We start from the raw sequence: 17,245 nt of genomic DNA on the forward strand, positions 1-17,245 counted from the left end.
TTTGAAAAACGTCACGTATTTGAACAACGATTCACAATGCAGAACACACTTTTCGTTGTCTTACTATTACGAGTGTCGTTTAAATTTGAATATATAATGAGAAATTTGATTATTTCTATTGAAATTTGGAATTACGTGCTGAATGATTCAGAACCAGCTGATCAGTTATCACTTCGCGCGCTGAACCGCGCTCACGCAGCTCATTGCTGTGGAAGTCGGTGAGGCGGTTGGTCGCCCGGGAAGTTCCCGTGCACAGTGCACACAGATAATCGTATACGCAGTGAAGAGGAGAGTAGCAACACTTTACTGCTAGACTTGGTCTGGGAAGCATCTATCCTAGACAGAATAGGTGTCCTGTCACGAGATCAGTGTTGCCTTATGATATTTGTGAAAATCTTTCTCCGTGGCACAGTGGAATCATGATTCGCGGGTTAGGTTGCTCGTTGTGATGTCACGCACAGCTGCAAGGCTTCCTTCCAAATTCAGTGGAGCGTTTCAATTGTGTTCGAACAAGATACGTAACTCGATGAGGGCAAAGCAGCTCCATGACTTGAAATGTAAATTACCATTCTTTAATCTTTATAACTCTGTATCCTGTATGTTAACTCCTGTGTTATTTTCAGCACAGTGATGAGTATTAATTACAAACAACTAACAAACGTGCTTCCGATAAAAAAGTTGTACCCGTCACGTAAAAAGACAAAAAGAAAAGGAATAGATTGCGTCGAATTTGAACATGAAAACAATCAGGTGCAATTGGTGGATCTTTACATTTCATTGTCATTTTGTCTGAAAATGAATAGCTGAAAATGGTTTTCCTCAGGACTAACACCAATTTTAGAGACAAATAGTTAGGTATTAGTACAATTTTACTGCCTAATAAAGTCAATTGAAAAGCTATAATCATTTATGAACAAATTTTGGTTTTCGAAAAGTTAAGAGGTATCGTAGAACGTTAATATGTAAAAAATTACTCCTGATTTGGAAACCCACTATTCTTAAAATATTTAAAGTAGCTACGCGACTGAATGCTTTTATGAATAAATAAATGCAAGCCTTGTTGTTAAGGAGCAAGAAAATATATCAGGTTGAAAAATTACTTATGTTATGTCATCCAAAAATGAACGTATCGAAGCTGCTCGGGAATTTTCTGCGAGGCCTTCAAACAACGCCCTTCCCCAAGGAACAGTTCTCAAGGCTGAACATGTCGAGACCAAAGCAAACGCAACGAACATTCGAGATGAAAAGAACTTCGCCTCTCCAGCGCATGAAGCTGCTATTGGCGATTTCAAGCTGGGGGATGGTAAAGATGAAGGCAGATCGCAATGCAAAAATTGTGCTTCTTGCGATGAAGATCGTAATAATACAGTTGCGTCGGTAGATGGAGGCTCTCTAGCTCCTAAAATCTTTGCACAGAAAGAAAAAATTTCAATAAATCGACACTACAGCGGGCCTCTAGCTGAGAACTGTTGCACTATCAAATCAGCATTTTGGATATCTCCCCACCCCTCTGATATTGAGTATCCATTCTATCTTCTATGTGAAAACAGTGATGAATATTTTCAAAACAAGGATATTTTCCGCAGAATAAAGAACCTTTTTTTATCTGATAGACAGGAAACCGACGATGATAAAGAGGCATCGGATGCAACTGAGACGAGAGAAAACTCTCAAAATCACAATTCATTCCAGTCCACAAATGAGACAAAAACTGAAAATACGAAAATAATTGCAGAGCATGGTTCAGAGCCTGCAGTTTCCGCTGCTGCACGTCACAATTACCAATCAACGGTGCGTCTCGACGAAAATTACGCGGTTGCTGGAAAGAATACCAAGTACTTGTGTGAGTCGTCCAATATTCAGTTGCCAACTGTGGTAACGTTTGCGGGAGCGAGCGATGTGCAAAAAGGTGAATCGCACGCTAGTGAACCTGCCAGTCCAACCGGAGCAACAAAATTGTTCCTAATCGATCGGAGCTATGATAATCATACCAGATCCGAAAATAGCACGTCGACCATGCATGTCGACCCCCTATCCAAAACCTCTAACCGCTCGAAACCAGGCGTAATGATGCAGTGCTATTGCAAAAACCAGTTTCATCGTGGAATAGTTGGAGAAGCGAGCATCAATGTAGATACAACAACGAAGCCAGAGGAAACGCCTGTTTTTGCCAATGATCGATCAATACGTGTTGAATTTAGGGAGCTCCGAGGAAAATGCGGAGAAGTTCCAGAATATTATCCCAATGATAGTTCAAAACAAGTTAGAAGTGCTGATTTCACAAGTGACAATGAACTCAATGTGTCGCAGATGCGAGTTAACCAGGAACAAGGTTTCCCGTCTAGTTCAAGGTCACCAGCAACACTGGTGGGAACGATACAGTCACACCCTGGCAACGATGGCTGGGGATCTGTCACGAGGACCCAGGTGAGTGTCAGTTCTGATGCTGCTTTGCTGCATAGCTTTTACTCGTTAAATTCATTCAATTGATTAGTATGCATAATTAAATTTTGTGCATTTTTACATTTACACTTTGTCATGATATCATATGAATCTTGTTATAGTACCGTATTTACCAGTGACGAAACAATGATATTTAAAAATTAGTAATGTGATTTCTCAATTTGAAGTTTGACGGTCGAGTAAGATAAGTGCTTCTGTAGCGTAGCAATATCGAGTAAGCCAGCTTCTGTAGCAATATCGGTCAACGTAGGTTTCTTACGTTTTCCACAAATTTGAGTATAATGTTTTTTGTACATACTCGAATCATCCAAGTGCTGCAATTGATTCTGTCGCATTGCGTGTTTTCTGTAGAATTTCTTTGTAAAAAATACTCATTTCAAGAATATTCAATTACATTACAACCAACTACTGTCTCATATTTATTTGATTTAACACGAAATCATCTGGAAAGGAGTCGGAATTTAATGTATTTTGAATGGATGCTAATTTAGATGTTATAATTGTGTTTGACAACTAATCATTCAACTCGACTGAATCGAGATCGCTTCGATTTTAGCATTTTATGCATCAATTCTGAAGTAGAGATATCGCTTGATGATCGTCGCCTTACAATACTGAATGAGTAAAATTAAGACTAGTGCGTCATTTATATTAATAACATGCGTCTACTCAACAAACTTGAAATAATTAGACGATTGCTCAGATTACTATAATTACTCAGATTAGAAATTAGTCTAGGATTGCTCAGAATTAATCAACGGGTTATTATGTACAAAAATTTTATGGTGAAGTTTGCTATGTTTACACCGATATTTCAATTGTACTTCTATCCAAAACGGTAGAATCCTAAATTGCTGTTGTTTGTTAATTCCTGAATTTTGCCTCAAAATTTCTTCATAATTTTCTACAATTTTTGAGGCGCCTTGTCAAGGTTTCGAAATATTGTGCATGCAGCGTAAGTTTTTCTGCCCATAAGAAATATCGAAGCATCGTTTCAGGGTAGTACTTAACAGCTCGGAATTTTTGACGCCCCTTCATCCAAGCCTGCAATTTGAGAGACTCGAGTGATTTGGATCCCGAAACCGGAATAGGACAAGGAATTATCAAACTTAGGTCCAGGCGATGAAGCATATTGTGTTTTTTAAACTCTAAACTTCATTTTCCTGGAAATTGTACTTAGTTTTTCAGTCAATTGTGAAAAATTACTGCTCGATTGTTGCACTGTTTTTTTTTGTGTATTTCAGGCGACAAGCGGATCTCCGGCTTCCCAGATTCTTTCTTTACCTTTTGACCCGGGAGTTATTTTTTGTCCATGTGACGGCAAACTAATTGCTGCGGCGCTTCATCGCTTGGCATAAGCCTTTTCCTCTTATCAATTTTACTATTACATTTTTTAAACTTGTTCTCTCCTGCATCACATCTTTTCTTATGACGCATGCGAGGAACGCAACGGCTAACATGGAAGAACTTAAAAAGACTGAGGCATAAGTCCTGAATAAGCTATATTTATATTTATAAGGTCTACTAGACACAAGCAATATTTGAGTTAGTTGGCAATTTACTGATACTTTCAATGGTTCGGTCTGAACGACATAACAATAAACTTGTTTGACTATTGATGTAAAGTGGCCTTAAATGTCGTATGAATTATCACTGGTCACAATTATCACTAGTCATGATTATCATTATTCACAATTCTCGCTAGTCAAAATTTGTCAAAACTACCGATACAGTTACAATTTTTTCCCCACTATATGTCAATGTTGAGTTTACTCTAATATCAGTTGCTAATTTATTAGCGTGTATAAGTGCAGTTTAGTTTGTTTTGGTGCTGTGTGCGGACACGCTAATTGCCCTCAAGCTATAAGGAATCCTGGAGTTCCCCATGCATGTTCGGTATGCTCAACCTGCAGTTTTTTGGCCGTCTTGGGAGGTACAAGCTTCGTTCGTGAATTTAAAATTTTCAAAGTGTAATTTTGAGTTGTGTAGCAAATTCACGTACGCGTGTCTAATTAATTTCTTATTTCATAGAAGTACTGAACAAGTTTCACTCAGTATATATACTGTATGTTGAAAGGTAAAAAATAACGCTTGCAACATGTAAGCCAGGAACGACGGATTTCGACTTCTATGCAGCGAATTCTTAAACGATTCCGAACTAATTTTTTTTCTTCGATTGACTCGCACGTCTAAACTCAGATTTTGAATTTGTTTCTGCAATTTTCAGTTGATAAATGCAATATAGTTCTAAATTTGGTACCATCACAGCATCCTAAATTTCATTTTAATCGTTACGGTCGTAAGCCGCGCGATGTTTGAATGGGTTGGACGTGTTTGTCTTACTCGAATGACTTTTTGTCATCTTGCATCTTAATTGATGCAAATTTTAGTCATTTTGTATCATCGCCGCTTTAATTTCAGTAATCATTATCATACATCGTTTTCCATCAAACTCTGTCATCAATCGCGCAATTTATTATTTACAAACCTTCGAAATTATTTTTTTAACTCCTGTGTGCCATATCCTGTGTGCGTTGATATCGACTGCGAGTTAGCGGAGACGTGAGTGAGGCAACCTAACTGACCAATTGCAATAAAGTTGACGCCAAGAGCAGCAAAGGCTTACGTACTTTAACGTCACTGATAGGTACAAAGGACCGAAGAAGCAATCGCTTCATGATCAATCTACGTGCGTATAAAACTTCAGCAAAACGGGAAAACTTGTTAGGCTAAATTGATTGAGCGGAAATAATATTGGTCCCAAAACAAAACAGCCTTTAGTTTATGAGTATCTCACAGATTTTTTGTTAGCACTGCTTTATCATTAGTCACTTACGTCCAGCACGCTTGCCTAAACTTGAAAATTCCAAGCGACATCGCTAGTGATTTTATGAGAATGAGTGCGGACCGGGCAGGTGCAAGCTCCGATGAATTATGGTCGCGGTTGTGGTTAAAAGTGAATATTTTATTCTCTGGCATTATTGTTTTGCATAATAGCATCACAAATTCACGATTACTTCCAAAATACCACCAATTCATATTCAATGGATGATAACACTTCTTCAATAACGAGTCTTACTACGTAATTGCCACGTGAATTTATGTGAATACAAGCTAAAATTTCTCTGAACGTCCAACTCATGGTTATAACGGATGCGTTAACCGTCTCCATTGCTATCCGTTCCTAAAGACACGGCCACGAGCGCTACCATCAGTAGGCGCTGGGTTAAGATCGTTATGGAATTGCAATAAAAAATAATTCGGTTGAAAAATTATTTAGAAGTACAGGGCAATTCACAGAAACTTCCTGTTTTATATTTTTCGTCAAGCAGAAAGATGTTCTAGGAAAAGGCGAAGAGTATTCCATATGAAAACAAGGTCATGAAATTTTGTGTCCCGCCTAGTCAGTTGGCCAAGCATTGGACAAGTAAGCAGCGAGCGTTAGCTATAGAGGCGAGCTTTTCTAATGGCCGTTTTGCAGAGCGCCTCACCTTAGAATTAGATGGTCACCTCTACTTGAGTGGTGACCTTTGTCCGGCCCTATCCCCCGTTTTGGCTCCGTATGATTTTTTATGGAGTTATCTTAAATAAATTGTTTACAATGACTGTCTAAGAACCCTACCTCATTTGAAGAACAACATACGCCAAGCCTTCGCCAATAAACCCGTCAATATTCTTCAACGAGTCGAACGGAACTTTAGAAATCTGATTAAGTAAACGGGCAATAGGGGCCATTATTTGTCCGATGTCATCTTCAAAACTAAATAACACAAAAATGTCGGTAATGTACTTTTCAGTAAAATTCATATTGTTAAGATATCTTTACCAGCTCTTTTTTATTGACCCTTTGAATCAGAAAGTTTCCGTGAAACACCCTGTATATTAAATCGTAACTGACATAAATAAGACATTCCCAAACCATAATAACTTCAAACCAATCAAATGTATCTAGTATTGTTTTAGGACGAATAATAACTGTTTGCGTAACTGTCTATTAAGAATCCTTTATCAAATAATGACGCAGAAAAAAAGGATTAACCAGACTTTGAAAGGTATCAAATTTGACACAAAGTTCCGTACAATTAACAGTTACACTACAAAACCAATCTCAGACGGGCGTGGACGAGGCTTAACGTGTTAAGCCCGTTCACACGTTCGAAGGGTCCATACTTTCAAAGCTCGCTAAGTGAACGTAAGGTTAAGTACATACGCTCTATTTTCTTATCTATGATTGGTGGATTTTGCTTGAAAGGCCGCCAATGATTGGCTGATGAACTTACGATCTCTTAACTTTTTTTGAAAGTATGGCCCCAGAGTACCAAGATTGGCTCAGAGAGGTGCGGGTTCGATGGTTCGATCCCAGCTCTGCGCGACAGTTTCTTGTCAGAATCAGCTAAGAGACCGGGCGGCTAAAGCATGGCAGAATTGAAGCAGTGAGTTGTATGTTCGAGACTGCAACAAGCTGTGAATGCTCTGCGATGTTAAGAATTGGCGACAGGCCTACGGCCTAATAAATGCTGAAACAGCTATATCAAGTACCTCTGTACACGAGTATCGACTAGTGGCGGTTCCGATTCGTCACTTATAGTGACTGCCAGATGTTCACCGCAAACGCACCGATAGCATAGACTCTGGACGAGAAATGTAGATCTTTTGTTCTTCATGGTCTTCAACAGACTTATCTTCTTCAAAGGTCTGACGGAGGCTCAAGAAAATGAATCACGAACGAATGTATTGCGTCAACAAATTTTCATAACTTTATCACTAAAGGCGTAATGGTACATGGCGTCATTTCATGCCATTTTGATGGCGTAATTTCATGAATAGTCAATTCTGTGTTTAAATGAAGTAGATCTACTCGTTACTGAATTATCGTTAAAACGTCTGTCTTAAATTTATGCGATAAAAAGTACCAATAATATTTCGATAATTCTAATTTTTGCGAAGGACATCGCTGGCTGTAAATAATGAAAGCAGCGAGTTTTTACAAATTTTCAAATTTTACCACTGAATGCGTCACATCACATAATCTATTCTACTGCTAATCGGGGGCTGCGTACTGGCAATTCTCCATCGTCTTATCGGGCGTCGAAGCATCGTATCACATTTATTTTAAAAATTGAACACCATTGATGACACCATAAATTTGAAGACTGAGCAATAACATTTTAATCTGCCCATTAAAACAACAGACAGAATTGCCGAGATGATGACCATACATTTTTTTGCGATCGAACCAAAAGCGTTAGGGTGCACATCAACTCTACGACGGTGCTGTTTGGCATCAACTTTCAATGCCGTAACTTTATTCGCGCATTAGTCTGTTATTGCTATAAATAAGGCAATAAGGCTAGAGGCAGAAACTACCTGAATTTCCATCTAATTTTATCCTTGTCCTGATATACTGCCAAGATATTTGATTTTTTTTTTCTGCTCTAAATTTCCGCAAAGTCATCGCCTCTACCGCTGATTCCTGCAGGCGTTAAACGCCTGAGCGACCCGCTGCGATGCCGGCCATTAATAGCTCCCGTCAGATCATCTCTCCGATCGATGTGCCTTGTCATCGCATCATGTAGACTACCTGTCTTCTTGTTCAGTCATGCACGAGGTGAAAAGCTCGCTTGGCATCCAATTACGCTTTTTATCCTCACTGAAGAAGACGTCAACTAGTTGATGGAGTCGCTGGTTTGGAAGAGATTAAAGAATTTTTTACCAAGTCTTGGACACCTGGGAACCTGATATTATTCTGCATCATGTTACCAATTTGCTCCTAGGGGGCTAATATTTTATCTTACACTCATTGAAAGCTATTATTCTTCATTATCATATTACACTTAATATTAAGCCGATATTCTTCAGTATCACATTCCATCGTACACTTTTTGGGAGCCGATATTTTTCAGGGGCATCCTACTGTGATGAGCGTCACAGGATGCGCGGGACTCGCTGCACGCTACGGTTTACATAAGAATCACAAGGTAAAATCCCCTCAGCCCCATTGCCAATGGCACCACTCATCTAGGATAAGACGGGAAGCTCGTATATGTTTAAAAGTTTACGCTTCGTATATTTGCTTTCATTATAAATGCTGACGAGTTTCAAGAGCAAACAAAGGTCTGACGCATATTTGTTCGTCTCCACTACCATGACTTACAATAATGAAAGACGCTGTAAACAGACTTGCGGCCCGTAATTTATGGCAATTTATGTCAGTTTTTTTAAGAACCCTCGTTGACATTGTTAAGTCGCCGTCGTCGTCTGGTGTTTATTTCCATGTGCTGTTGCGCAGTTGTGGAAAAGATTTGCTTCGATCCAACCTTGTAGAACTTCTACTATTCATGGACGTGCATTTTCACAGGTAATAAACGAACGATCGAGGAAAAAGGTCTCTAGAAAGCAAGCTAAAAAAATACTCATTGAAAAATGAGAGAAAAGGGGTACGATATTTAAATGAGATAACATATGAATCAATTAACCCATAGCGAGAGATCATAATAGACGAAATAATGTGAGTGAATGGCTGGAGTGAGCTGTTAGAGTGTGAGCTTAGGGAGCTTCTGAAACTATACTACTAATTATTTCGACAAATTCCATCAAAAATAAAAATGCCAGAATAGATAAATGGGATGGAGAGAATTATTAGCTTAGATTAAGCTCTCAATAGAGAAAGCGATAGGTACTGAAATATCAACGCAAAATTTTAAGAATTTTGTTGAAATGAGTTTGTAGTTTTCTTTTCTCGAAAGATTCTCTCCGTTCAAAATTGGCTGCCTGTAAATTCTAAGAATATTAAATTTTATTTCTAACCAATAATATAACTTGGCACTAAATGTTTGCAGGAATTACCAAAATTGCAATATTTTCCTGGTAAGCATTTGTATTTATCAACATTCGTCCCTAATATTTAATTTATTTTATTATTGTTTCCTTTCTCATTTACGTTAGTTTTCCATTTGTTATGTTATTTATTTAACACCTACCTTTTTCGGACTTTTGATCGACTCTGAATTCCCCATTTGGATTTTCTTTTCAATTTACACTATTTCATGGCTATTTTCATCATCCATATTTAGTCTGACGCGTAAATCAGTTCGTAAAATTTCCAGGTCAGTCAATAAGATTTAAATCTCGGGTTTTCCTTGCAGCCGCCAACTGTTAAACGCTTTCTCACTCCACTGCATTTGTTGGCGTGTAGTTTATGCCTACTGAATTAATAGAGACATCTTGCTTGCACGCTTCGGCTTTCCCGGCCATGCAGGTTCTTGATGCGTATCGCCCGCTGATGTCCTTATACGCAGCGTTCTCTAGGACAGCGTCAGTGTACGCAACTTTTGAGTTACGTGGCGCACGTTTGCACCCTTAATAACAAAAATCGGTGGCCTACCAAAGGCCATTCTTTGGCCCTCAAATTACCCGACAAGTTTTTAACTGGGCACTGCATGATTGCTGACGCGGCGACTGCGTGCCAGTGACCGACGATTTCATGAGCAGGTGCTTATGGATTCTTCCTGAACGATTACTAGTATGAACAATTAACAATGCCTTTTTGCAATGCGAAGTTACATGAATTTATCTAAGGTTTCATAATTTGAAAACTAATTTAGATTTGTCAAAAAGAACAATTTGGAGGCTTTTAAACTGACTGCGTTATTGTTAAAATACGTGTAGCTGTAATGCCCGGGAAGATTCATCCAGCTTATAGTTCGTGCACATACAAAAACTCAGGTCAATATTTAGACATTTGCTGAATTTCAGTGTTCACACACTGGGTATCAAGTCGCAATTCTCCCTCCAGTCGACATGTAACTTGTACATGTTCTTCACGAACCTGCTTTACATTGCTTCGTTTTACGACATCTTACTGAAAAAGTTGGTAGTTTTTTTTTTGCATAAAGCATGCGGAGGTAACTTTTACTGCTTCATCAAAGATACTTGACTTTATGAACGTTCATGCTGCCTTCGCAGACCAGATAACGCAACCAAAAAGATTCATGTGTCAAGCGATTCATGCTCGTTACTACTGGTTGATTTCAACCGGCGCTCTGACGGGTCTCGATTGTAATGGGACGATAAACAATGAATATTTCGCGTGACTCGGAGATGCGTTAATAACCAATAGTGCGGGTCACTCTGCATCCACAGATCTTTATCTGAGAAAATTTATTTGAGAAGAAGTTCTGGAATAACCTAAGCATTTTTCGACTATCCATTTTTAGTTAGTTGTGAATGAATTTCAACTTCTGTTCCTTTTACATTATTCTAAATTATTATTTTTCACTTTTCTACTGATTATTTTACTTTTACTACTGATTGCACGTTAATTTTCCCAGTTTGAAGAGTTTTATTTAAGCGAGAATTGCGAACGCTGCAAAGGTATTTAAACAGTTCACTGCGTTAGAAACCTAAAGCGCATAATAATTTACCGCAGAGAAAGAAAGTGAGAAAGATTGAGACAAACGACAGTACGTTGGAAAAATCCACGGCTTGCTAGCGGTCAGGTCAAAGTGAGGGTACTTCCCAGGACGTAGGTGGATCGAGCAGCTCAACCTGACTTGGGATATAAAGGCCTCTGGAAACCTGACTTTTGCCTGTCGTTCCGCAACCGCCCTCACGTCCAGAACCTCCGAAAATTAATTGAAATTACGATTTTGCGGAAACTGCCCTTGAATTTCCTGTTGTAACTGTGAGGAAAATTTTGAAGATTAATCAGTTAGAGTGAAAGATAGGTTTATTCAGTGAGTTTTCGAAGGGTAATTAGTATGGAATCGACTCGTTAGATTTGTTATAAGAAACTCGATTATTTCGTTAACATATTAACATGACCAATGCAAGATAAGTAGCTTGCACTGGTCCGTACTAGGAACATACTGAGTAGCGTTAACTCTGTAAGTATCCAAATAATTTGAATTTTTTAGGAATCTAAAATAATTGCAAAGATGTAGATTCAAGTTCAATGTAGATAAAAAAGTATTAAAAACGGTTGTTTTAGGCAAATGTCATCTTCTATCTCGAAGTTACAAGTCCAGCTATATTAATTTTTTGTAGAAATATTTTAAATGAAAAAAATTCTATATTTCGAGTTCTTGCTCCTATTAGTTGAGTTATACACGTTCAATACTTCCGCCACGTTGAAGAAGTCGTCGCTTTGTGTTGCGAGGCCTGTCGAAACAGTCAAATTTTCAGGTGAGTACTCACTTTTCAGTTCATTTTATAACGCAAATAAAATATCTGAAAGTTTTAGTAAAAATATATAATTTTTGGGAAATAGTGAATGAAAAATCAGTCCTAGCGTTCTAGACGGTCAGTGACCTCGTTAATCCGCTTATGATTCTACTTAAATTAATTCATAGTCATTTACTGTGTTTTCAAGATCGAACCCCCTGCATCATAAAGTTTCTACTGCGTGGGGCTTAACTGTGGAAGACTTTGCTTGGCTTTCAATTCTCCGGGCTTGTATTGTACTCACGAGCATGAATGTTCACAAGATAAATTAGGTGACAACAAATAAGCACAATAATTCTAGGGCTTACATGCAGGACGTCTGACGCCTGCCGGGCCATTGTACGGCCCAACTTTCATGAGAGAATATTGGCAAATATAAAGAACTAACCAAATTAGTAAGCATAAATCCGCCGAAAGTTACTCGACAGGGATGGGGGGGATAATTTTATAACTTGATTGATTTACGAGTATATGGGGTCATCAGCATATTGGTGCACAGCTTGATAATCTCTGCTCTATTTGAATTTGTCTAGTGGAATTTTGTTAAACCAGCATAAAGTGGCATTTAAGGTCAACACCGTAGCTCGTAGCATTTGATGTGGTCACGGCTTTTCACTTTATTATAGATATTTAAAATCGTGCATAAGCGGTCACGACCAACGCCATATCATTGGCTTGGATGTCAGTTGCAACAACTGTCGTGCCGACGGTCCGCATACGACAATTATTTTCATCAACTTCTACTCCAGCATGGTAATTTAATTCTGTAACTTTATTCTCACCTTCCATTCGCTCTTTATCTCATCGATAGTCAGTATTTGTCATTGATATTCCGAAGAAGGATGCAAATCGCTAGAATTACGAATGAATCGAATTTCGTGTGCATTCCGTTATGCTTCTGGGCCGATAAATTGGAATGCAATCCCATTCAAGGACTTTTGAATGGTTGATCTAAATTTGCATATGTTAATGCTCATCACCAGCATTGATTCCGTGTCTCGTCATGGTTGTCATAGATAATGAAGGCATCAAACACGCCTCGCAATCAAAGACTCCACGTTTGTGCTCTGTATACACTAACACATGCGCGCCCAAGTTCAGCCCTGACATATGCCGCTCTCCATTCACATCCAGACTACAAGCTTCTTAATGAGTGCACTCCGTTCGTCCGCCGTCTCTTGAATATCATTAGCCCAGTATATGTAGGGCTGCGCTCAGGAATTTAAAGGTTGATCGCGAGTTCTACGTCGATTTTGATTATGATCTACGGCCATAAGTGAAGAAAAAAATAAGCCAATATTAACATGGCACTATTGTTTTTAATTTTTTGGCCCTTGAGCATTCCTTGTTGAACTATTTATTGCCGATTATTGGACGTTTAACGTCGATGTTGTTGGCTCGGTGCGAAAATTAAATTGCATTCCTCAGTCTTGAATCGGTCCCAGTTCCATCAAGAATTAAGACTCCATTCTTAAATCGGTCACAGATCGGCGGTTAGCCTTAACATGATATTGCTTCTATTGACGTAAATTGAGCAATGACTCTACTATTTTCAATAGCATCAAACTCTGGTTTCTAACTAATTGCTCTGCTAACTTTTTTCTGTACTATTGAATGTACATCGTAATACTATTGTACCACAGTCCATTTTAAATGATTTTCTACTATTGCACAAATGGTTATTATTTGCAATGTAATAACACATTAAAATAACTAGTAACTAATAAGTAATATTACTTAGAAATGGGACATTATGCCCGGCAGAGGGTTCTTATCTTAGCGATGACCGCTCGTGGCTCAGATCGCCGCATGTCGCACAGCCACGTCGACCAGCCCGCAGACAGCGTGGCGGCGGCCAAGGTCAACATTTAGTTTTAGCATCTCGCTGTTATTTAAACAATCTTATATTAGTATTAATCTTCCTGTACTAAATGTGGCTCAAGGGTTGCAGTATCAGAAATCGTTAAGAAAGAATACATATCACTTAAAAGTCACTGTCTACATCTAAAGCTAAACCCAATAAATAGCTACTGACGAGAAATCGACCGCTACGTGTGTTCGAACATATTTTGATAGAGCCGCCTATGAATAATAGGTTATGCTATGCTAAGGAATTAAATTTAAATTAGAAAATGTATCACGCGTAGAGACAAAACATTCATGACTGGTGTAGATTCTCGAGAGCCGTTACGTGATGTTGTTTTCGAATCGTCGGGAATTGATTTGGAAAGGATACGTTTTCGACTAAACATTAAGCAAAAGCTCTCACATGAATAATAATAATCTGTCGCAGTGCTAATCGGGACAATAAATTCTCATCCTCATCAATATAGTGTTGACCACTTCATTGTGTCACGACGGAATTAATTATATTTTTATTATAATATACAGTTAATATTCAAGTATGGGTTTAATGCTACAGCTAAACCATTAACATACCCATGCACCCGTACTATCTATATTTACAGACTACTTTTTATTAATAATTTTTTTCGAACTTTTATTGAATAATTTTGAACTAATTTTGTGTCTGCTGTTGAATTAAATTGCTCTCATTTTCTCAAGTCGCGTTTATTGAATTATCAACGTCATGATCGATTATATTTATATGTCATTAGTCTTGAATTCATAATTTTTCCCTGCCAATTTTTTTTAGTAGATATCGAATTTAATATTTGATGTACTCTAATTACGGAGATTGCCGTAGTGGCAGCTTTTACAGTTTCCGGCAAATAACATGCAAGCGACTAGAAGCAACCTCTCAAATCTGCGAAAAACTTATGTAGAAAAGTGATGTGAATAGCAATTAGTTAACTTGTCTATGAAATAATACCTTTTTTGGCTCCCTACTGAACATAATATTTCGGTCCGACCAATTGCTTAAAATCAGGTAAGTCACTGCAAGCCGAGTACATTTTCTTTGAGAAATTCGTTTTCTATCACCATATTATTTGTAAGAGAAACCATTTTAACCGGGATTCGAAATTTGTTTCTCTCGAAACGGCTACAATTTGAACTTTTGTGCTCTCCGTGAATTTTATGGCCTAGTGGTTGAAAAGAATTTTAATATGGAGAAGTTAAATTATTCTCTTATAAACGCAGGAGCTTCAAATTGCAACATGCAGTACCCATTTGAAAATTGTGCAGTGTAATAAGGAAGATGCATTAAATAGGTTAAAAATCTTATCTCTGATATTAGTGGTTGAATAAATCAAGTGCAGTATGCAAAATTATGAATTTTTTTATTATGAACAATTTCAAATTATTACAATTTCAAATTATGAACAATTTTTTATTTATTGGGATGCATTTGGTGACGTGAAATTTACCAACAATTGAGTTCTTTTAATTTTTTATGTGATTTTCAAAACTGAATTGTGTGATTTGAGAATTTATGTACATTGAGATTACAACTGCTTTAAGTACGAAAATTATCGCCCCTATCGCGTTCAGAAATTTACCACTTACAGTATCTCCCGCATATTGCAACCAACTGATCCGCTCTGAAGTTCCTGAAATCTTGTCGAAATTTCCGTCATCCGTTCGTAGAAGATTTATTTCTTTACCATGGCTTCCACGATGGTTATTTTACTTTTAATTTGAGGCATACCCAACGTGGAAGAAAACTAATTCCTTGGCGTGCATGGGAGTGCTTACGTGGTCTTCGTTAAATTGGAAATTATTAGTAATACTTTAAATGAAACGGCGTTTGCGATCGGCACCTTAATTCTTTCGCATTATAACTCATAATTAATTCACTATACAATGTTCTGATCTGTTAATTCTTTTTGGTGTCGTGAATTAAGTTCACTCGAACTGATACAGAAATTCAAGAACAACGGATGAGCTGCACATTATAACGCAAAACATTTTACCCACAATTTTTAACAATCCCATTAAATTTCCGGGACCCAAGTGATGATATGGGCAACATTCGTACTCAGAGGCTACAAACTTTCTATTGTTGGCCTCGGAAACATGTGACTCGACATAGTTGCATGAGCACTTCCTTCGGAATGCCAGTCTACCCTGCAAAAAAAAAAAACATGTATTCAGTCGATTTTTACTGTTTTGTACTCTCTTTAGCACTAGAATTACTAAATTCGCAGCTTTTTTGTTTTGACATAAGTTATGGAGGCCAGATTTTGTTATAAACATAAAGTATACATATATGCTATGGGCAAGATTTTAGATATGCTCTGGTTTTTAGAACACGGAAAATTCTAAATGGAAGTTTGAAAATTAAAATCACATTTCTTATGCAATTTATTGGGACTTGATTAAAAAAATGTTAAAATAAGCTATTGTGTGTAATTTTTATGATTTTATCTATGAGTTGCAATGTTATTGTTTCCCTATCTCGGAAGTTTGACCAGCATCAACCACAGCCAGCAGGATTAAAAATTATTAGATGTGCCTGCCTATCCTCGTCTGTTACGAGACAGCCAGTTCATCTCCGATACGTTCATGCAAGCGCTTCTGAGCCAATAATTTCTTGCCGAAATCTGTACCGTAAATTCTCATGGAATTTCGTGATCGCTGATTCTATAATATCATTAGTAAGTACAACCTCTTGTACCAGTTCATGCATCAGCTTTTTCCACTTAATGACTTCACATAGAAAATTCATCAATATAAATTACGAATTGAGTCAATGGCTTTGAAAATATGATAATTATTTTTAAAATATTGTTTACTTAAATTTTTACACAGTCGAAAATTGATTTGTATTGGAGAGCAACGATGACGAAACGCCACTTTAATGTATCATTTCTAAAATGTGATTGGCCAGATTATTTCTAAGGATTTATGCGTCTTATTCTAATTGATATATAAGGTTCATATACCTTCAATGAACGCCTAACATGAAACTGGAATAGTTTTTATTGATGGCATCATGAGACTGTGATGATGGCATCATGTGGAACTGTTTGTTCTTTGAAGACGGTGCCTGGCTGAGTTTATTCACCAATAAACTTAAAGTTATTGATGCAAAAAAAAAAAAACTAATTAACGTCTATGAAACGAACCAAAGTAAACTTGGAGGTGTGGTTTCTTCACTATTAAGTACTCTTTTAAAACAAATGTGGTCCGTGTTCTGGATTTTTCTTGATTAATGTAAATCCGAGCAGCGCGAACTATTAAACGAGTTTACTATGAATAAGAACGCTGTGGACTTTTATGTTCACATCAACCTTCACGCTCTGATAGGACTTCACTGCTTGCGTCCTGCTACTTCAATCCTCATCATTAACTAAAAATGTATATAGCGGAAAGCCGGTCACAGATTATATAAATTGAAGGACTTACTAATAGGACTTAACTAATAGGCTTCTCCTATTAGTTACGAGTGAAATACGCATTGAGACTAGCTGAGAGTTTTTATTTTATTATTAAATTGTGAAAATAATAATACTAGCATCGTGAAGCATTGCAGATTTTACTCTAATATTGTTTAACACAGCAAATTTTACACCTGTACTTCTGTATTTGAATGTTACGTGATGGTATAAAAAATTATGTATGTTAATTATATTGTTTGTGAATAATTTCAAGATAT

General features: G+C 37.5%; 1 protein-coding gene across 1 annotated transcript in view; it reads left to right on the forward strand.

Moving 5' to 3' along the window:
* Positions 1 to 220: 220 nt before the first annotated feature.
* LOC108677823 overlaps positions 221 to 17,245 on the forward strand; it is a 55,681-nt gene continuing 38,656 nt past the window's right edge. Inside the window, exon 1 of the mRNA XM_018166110.1 lies at positions 221 to 2,427. Coding sequence (XP_018021599.1) covers positions 1,108 to 2,427 — 1,320 coding nt within the window. The 5' untranslated portion in view covers positions 221 to 1,107. The remainder of the gene's footprint in view (positions 2,428 to 17,245) is intronic.

The sequence above is a fragment of the Hyalella azteca genome, unplaced genomic scaffold (genome assembly GCF_000764305.2).
Source record: "Hyalella azteca isolate HAZT.00-mixed unplaced genomic scaffold, Hazt_2.0.2 contig15360, whole genome shotgun sequence".
NCBI lineage: Eukaryota > Metazoa > Arthropoda > Malacostraca > Amphipoda > Hyalellidae > Hyalella > Hyalella azteca.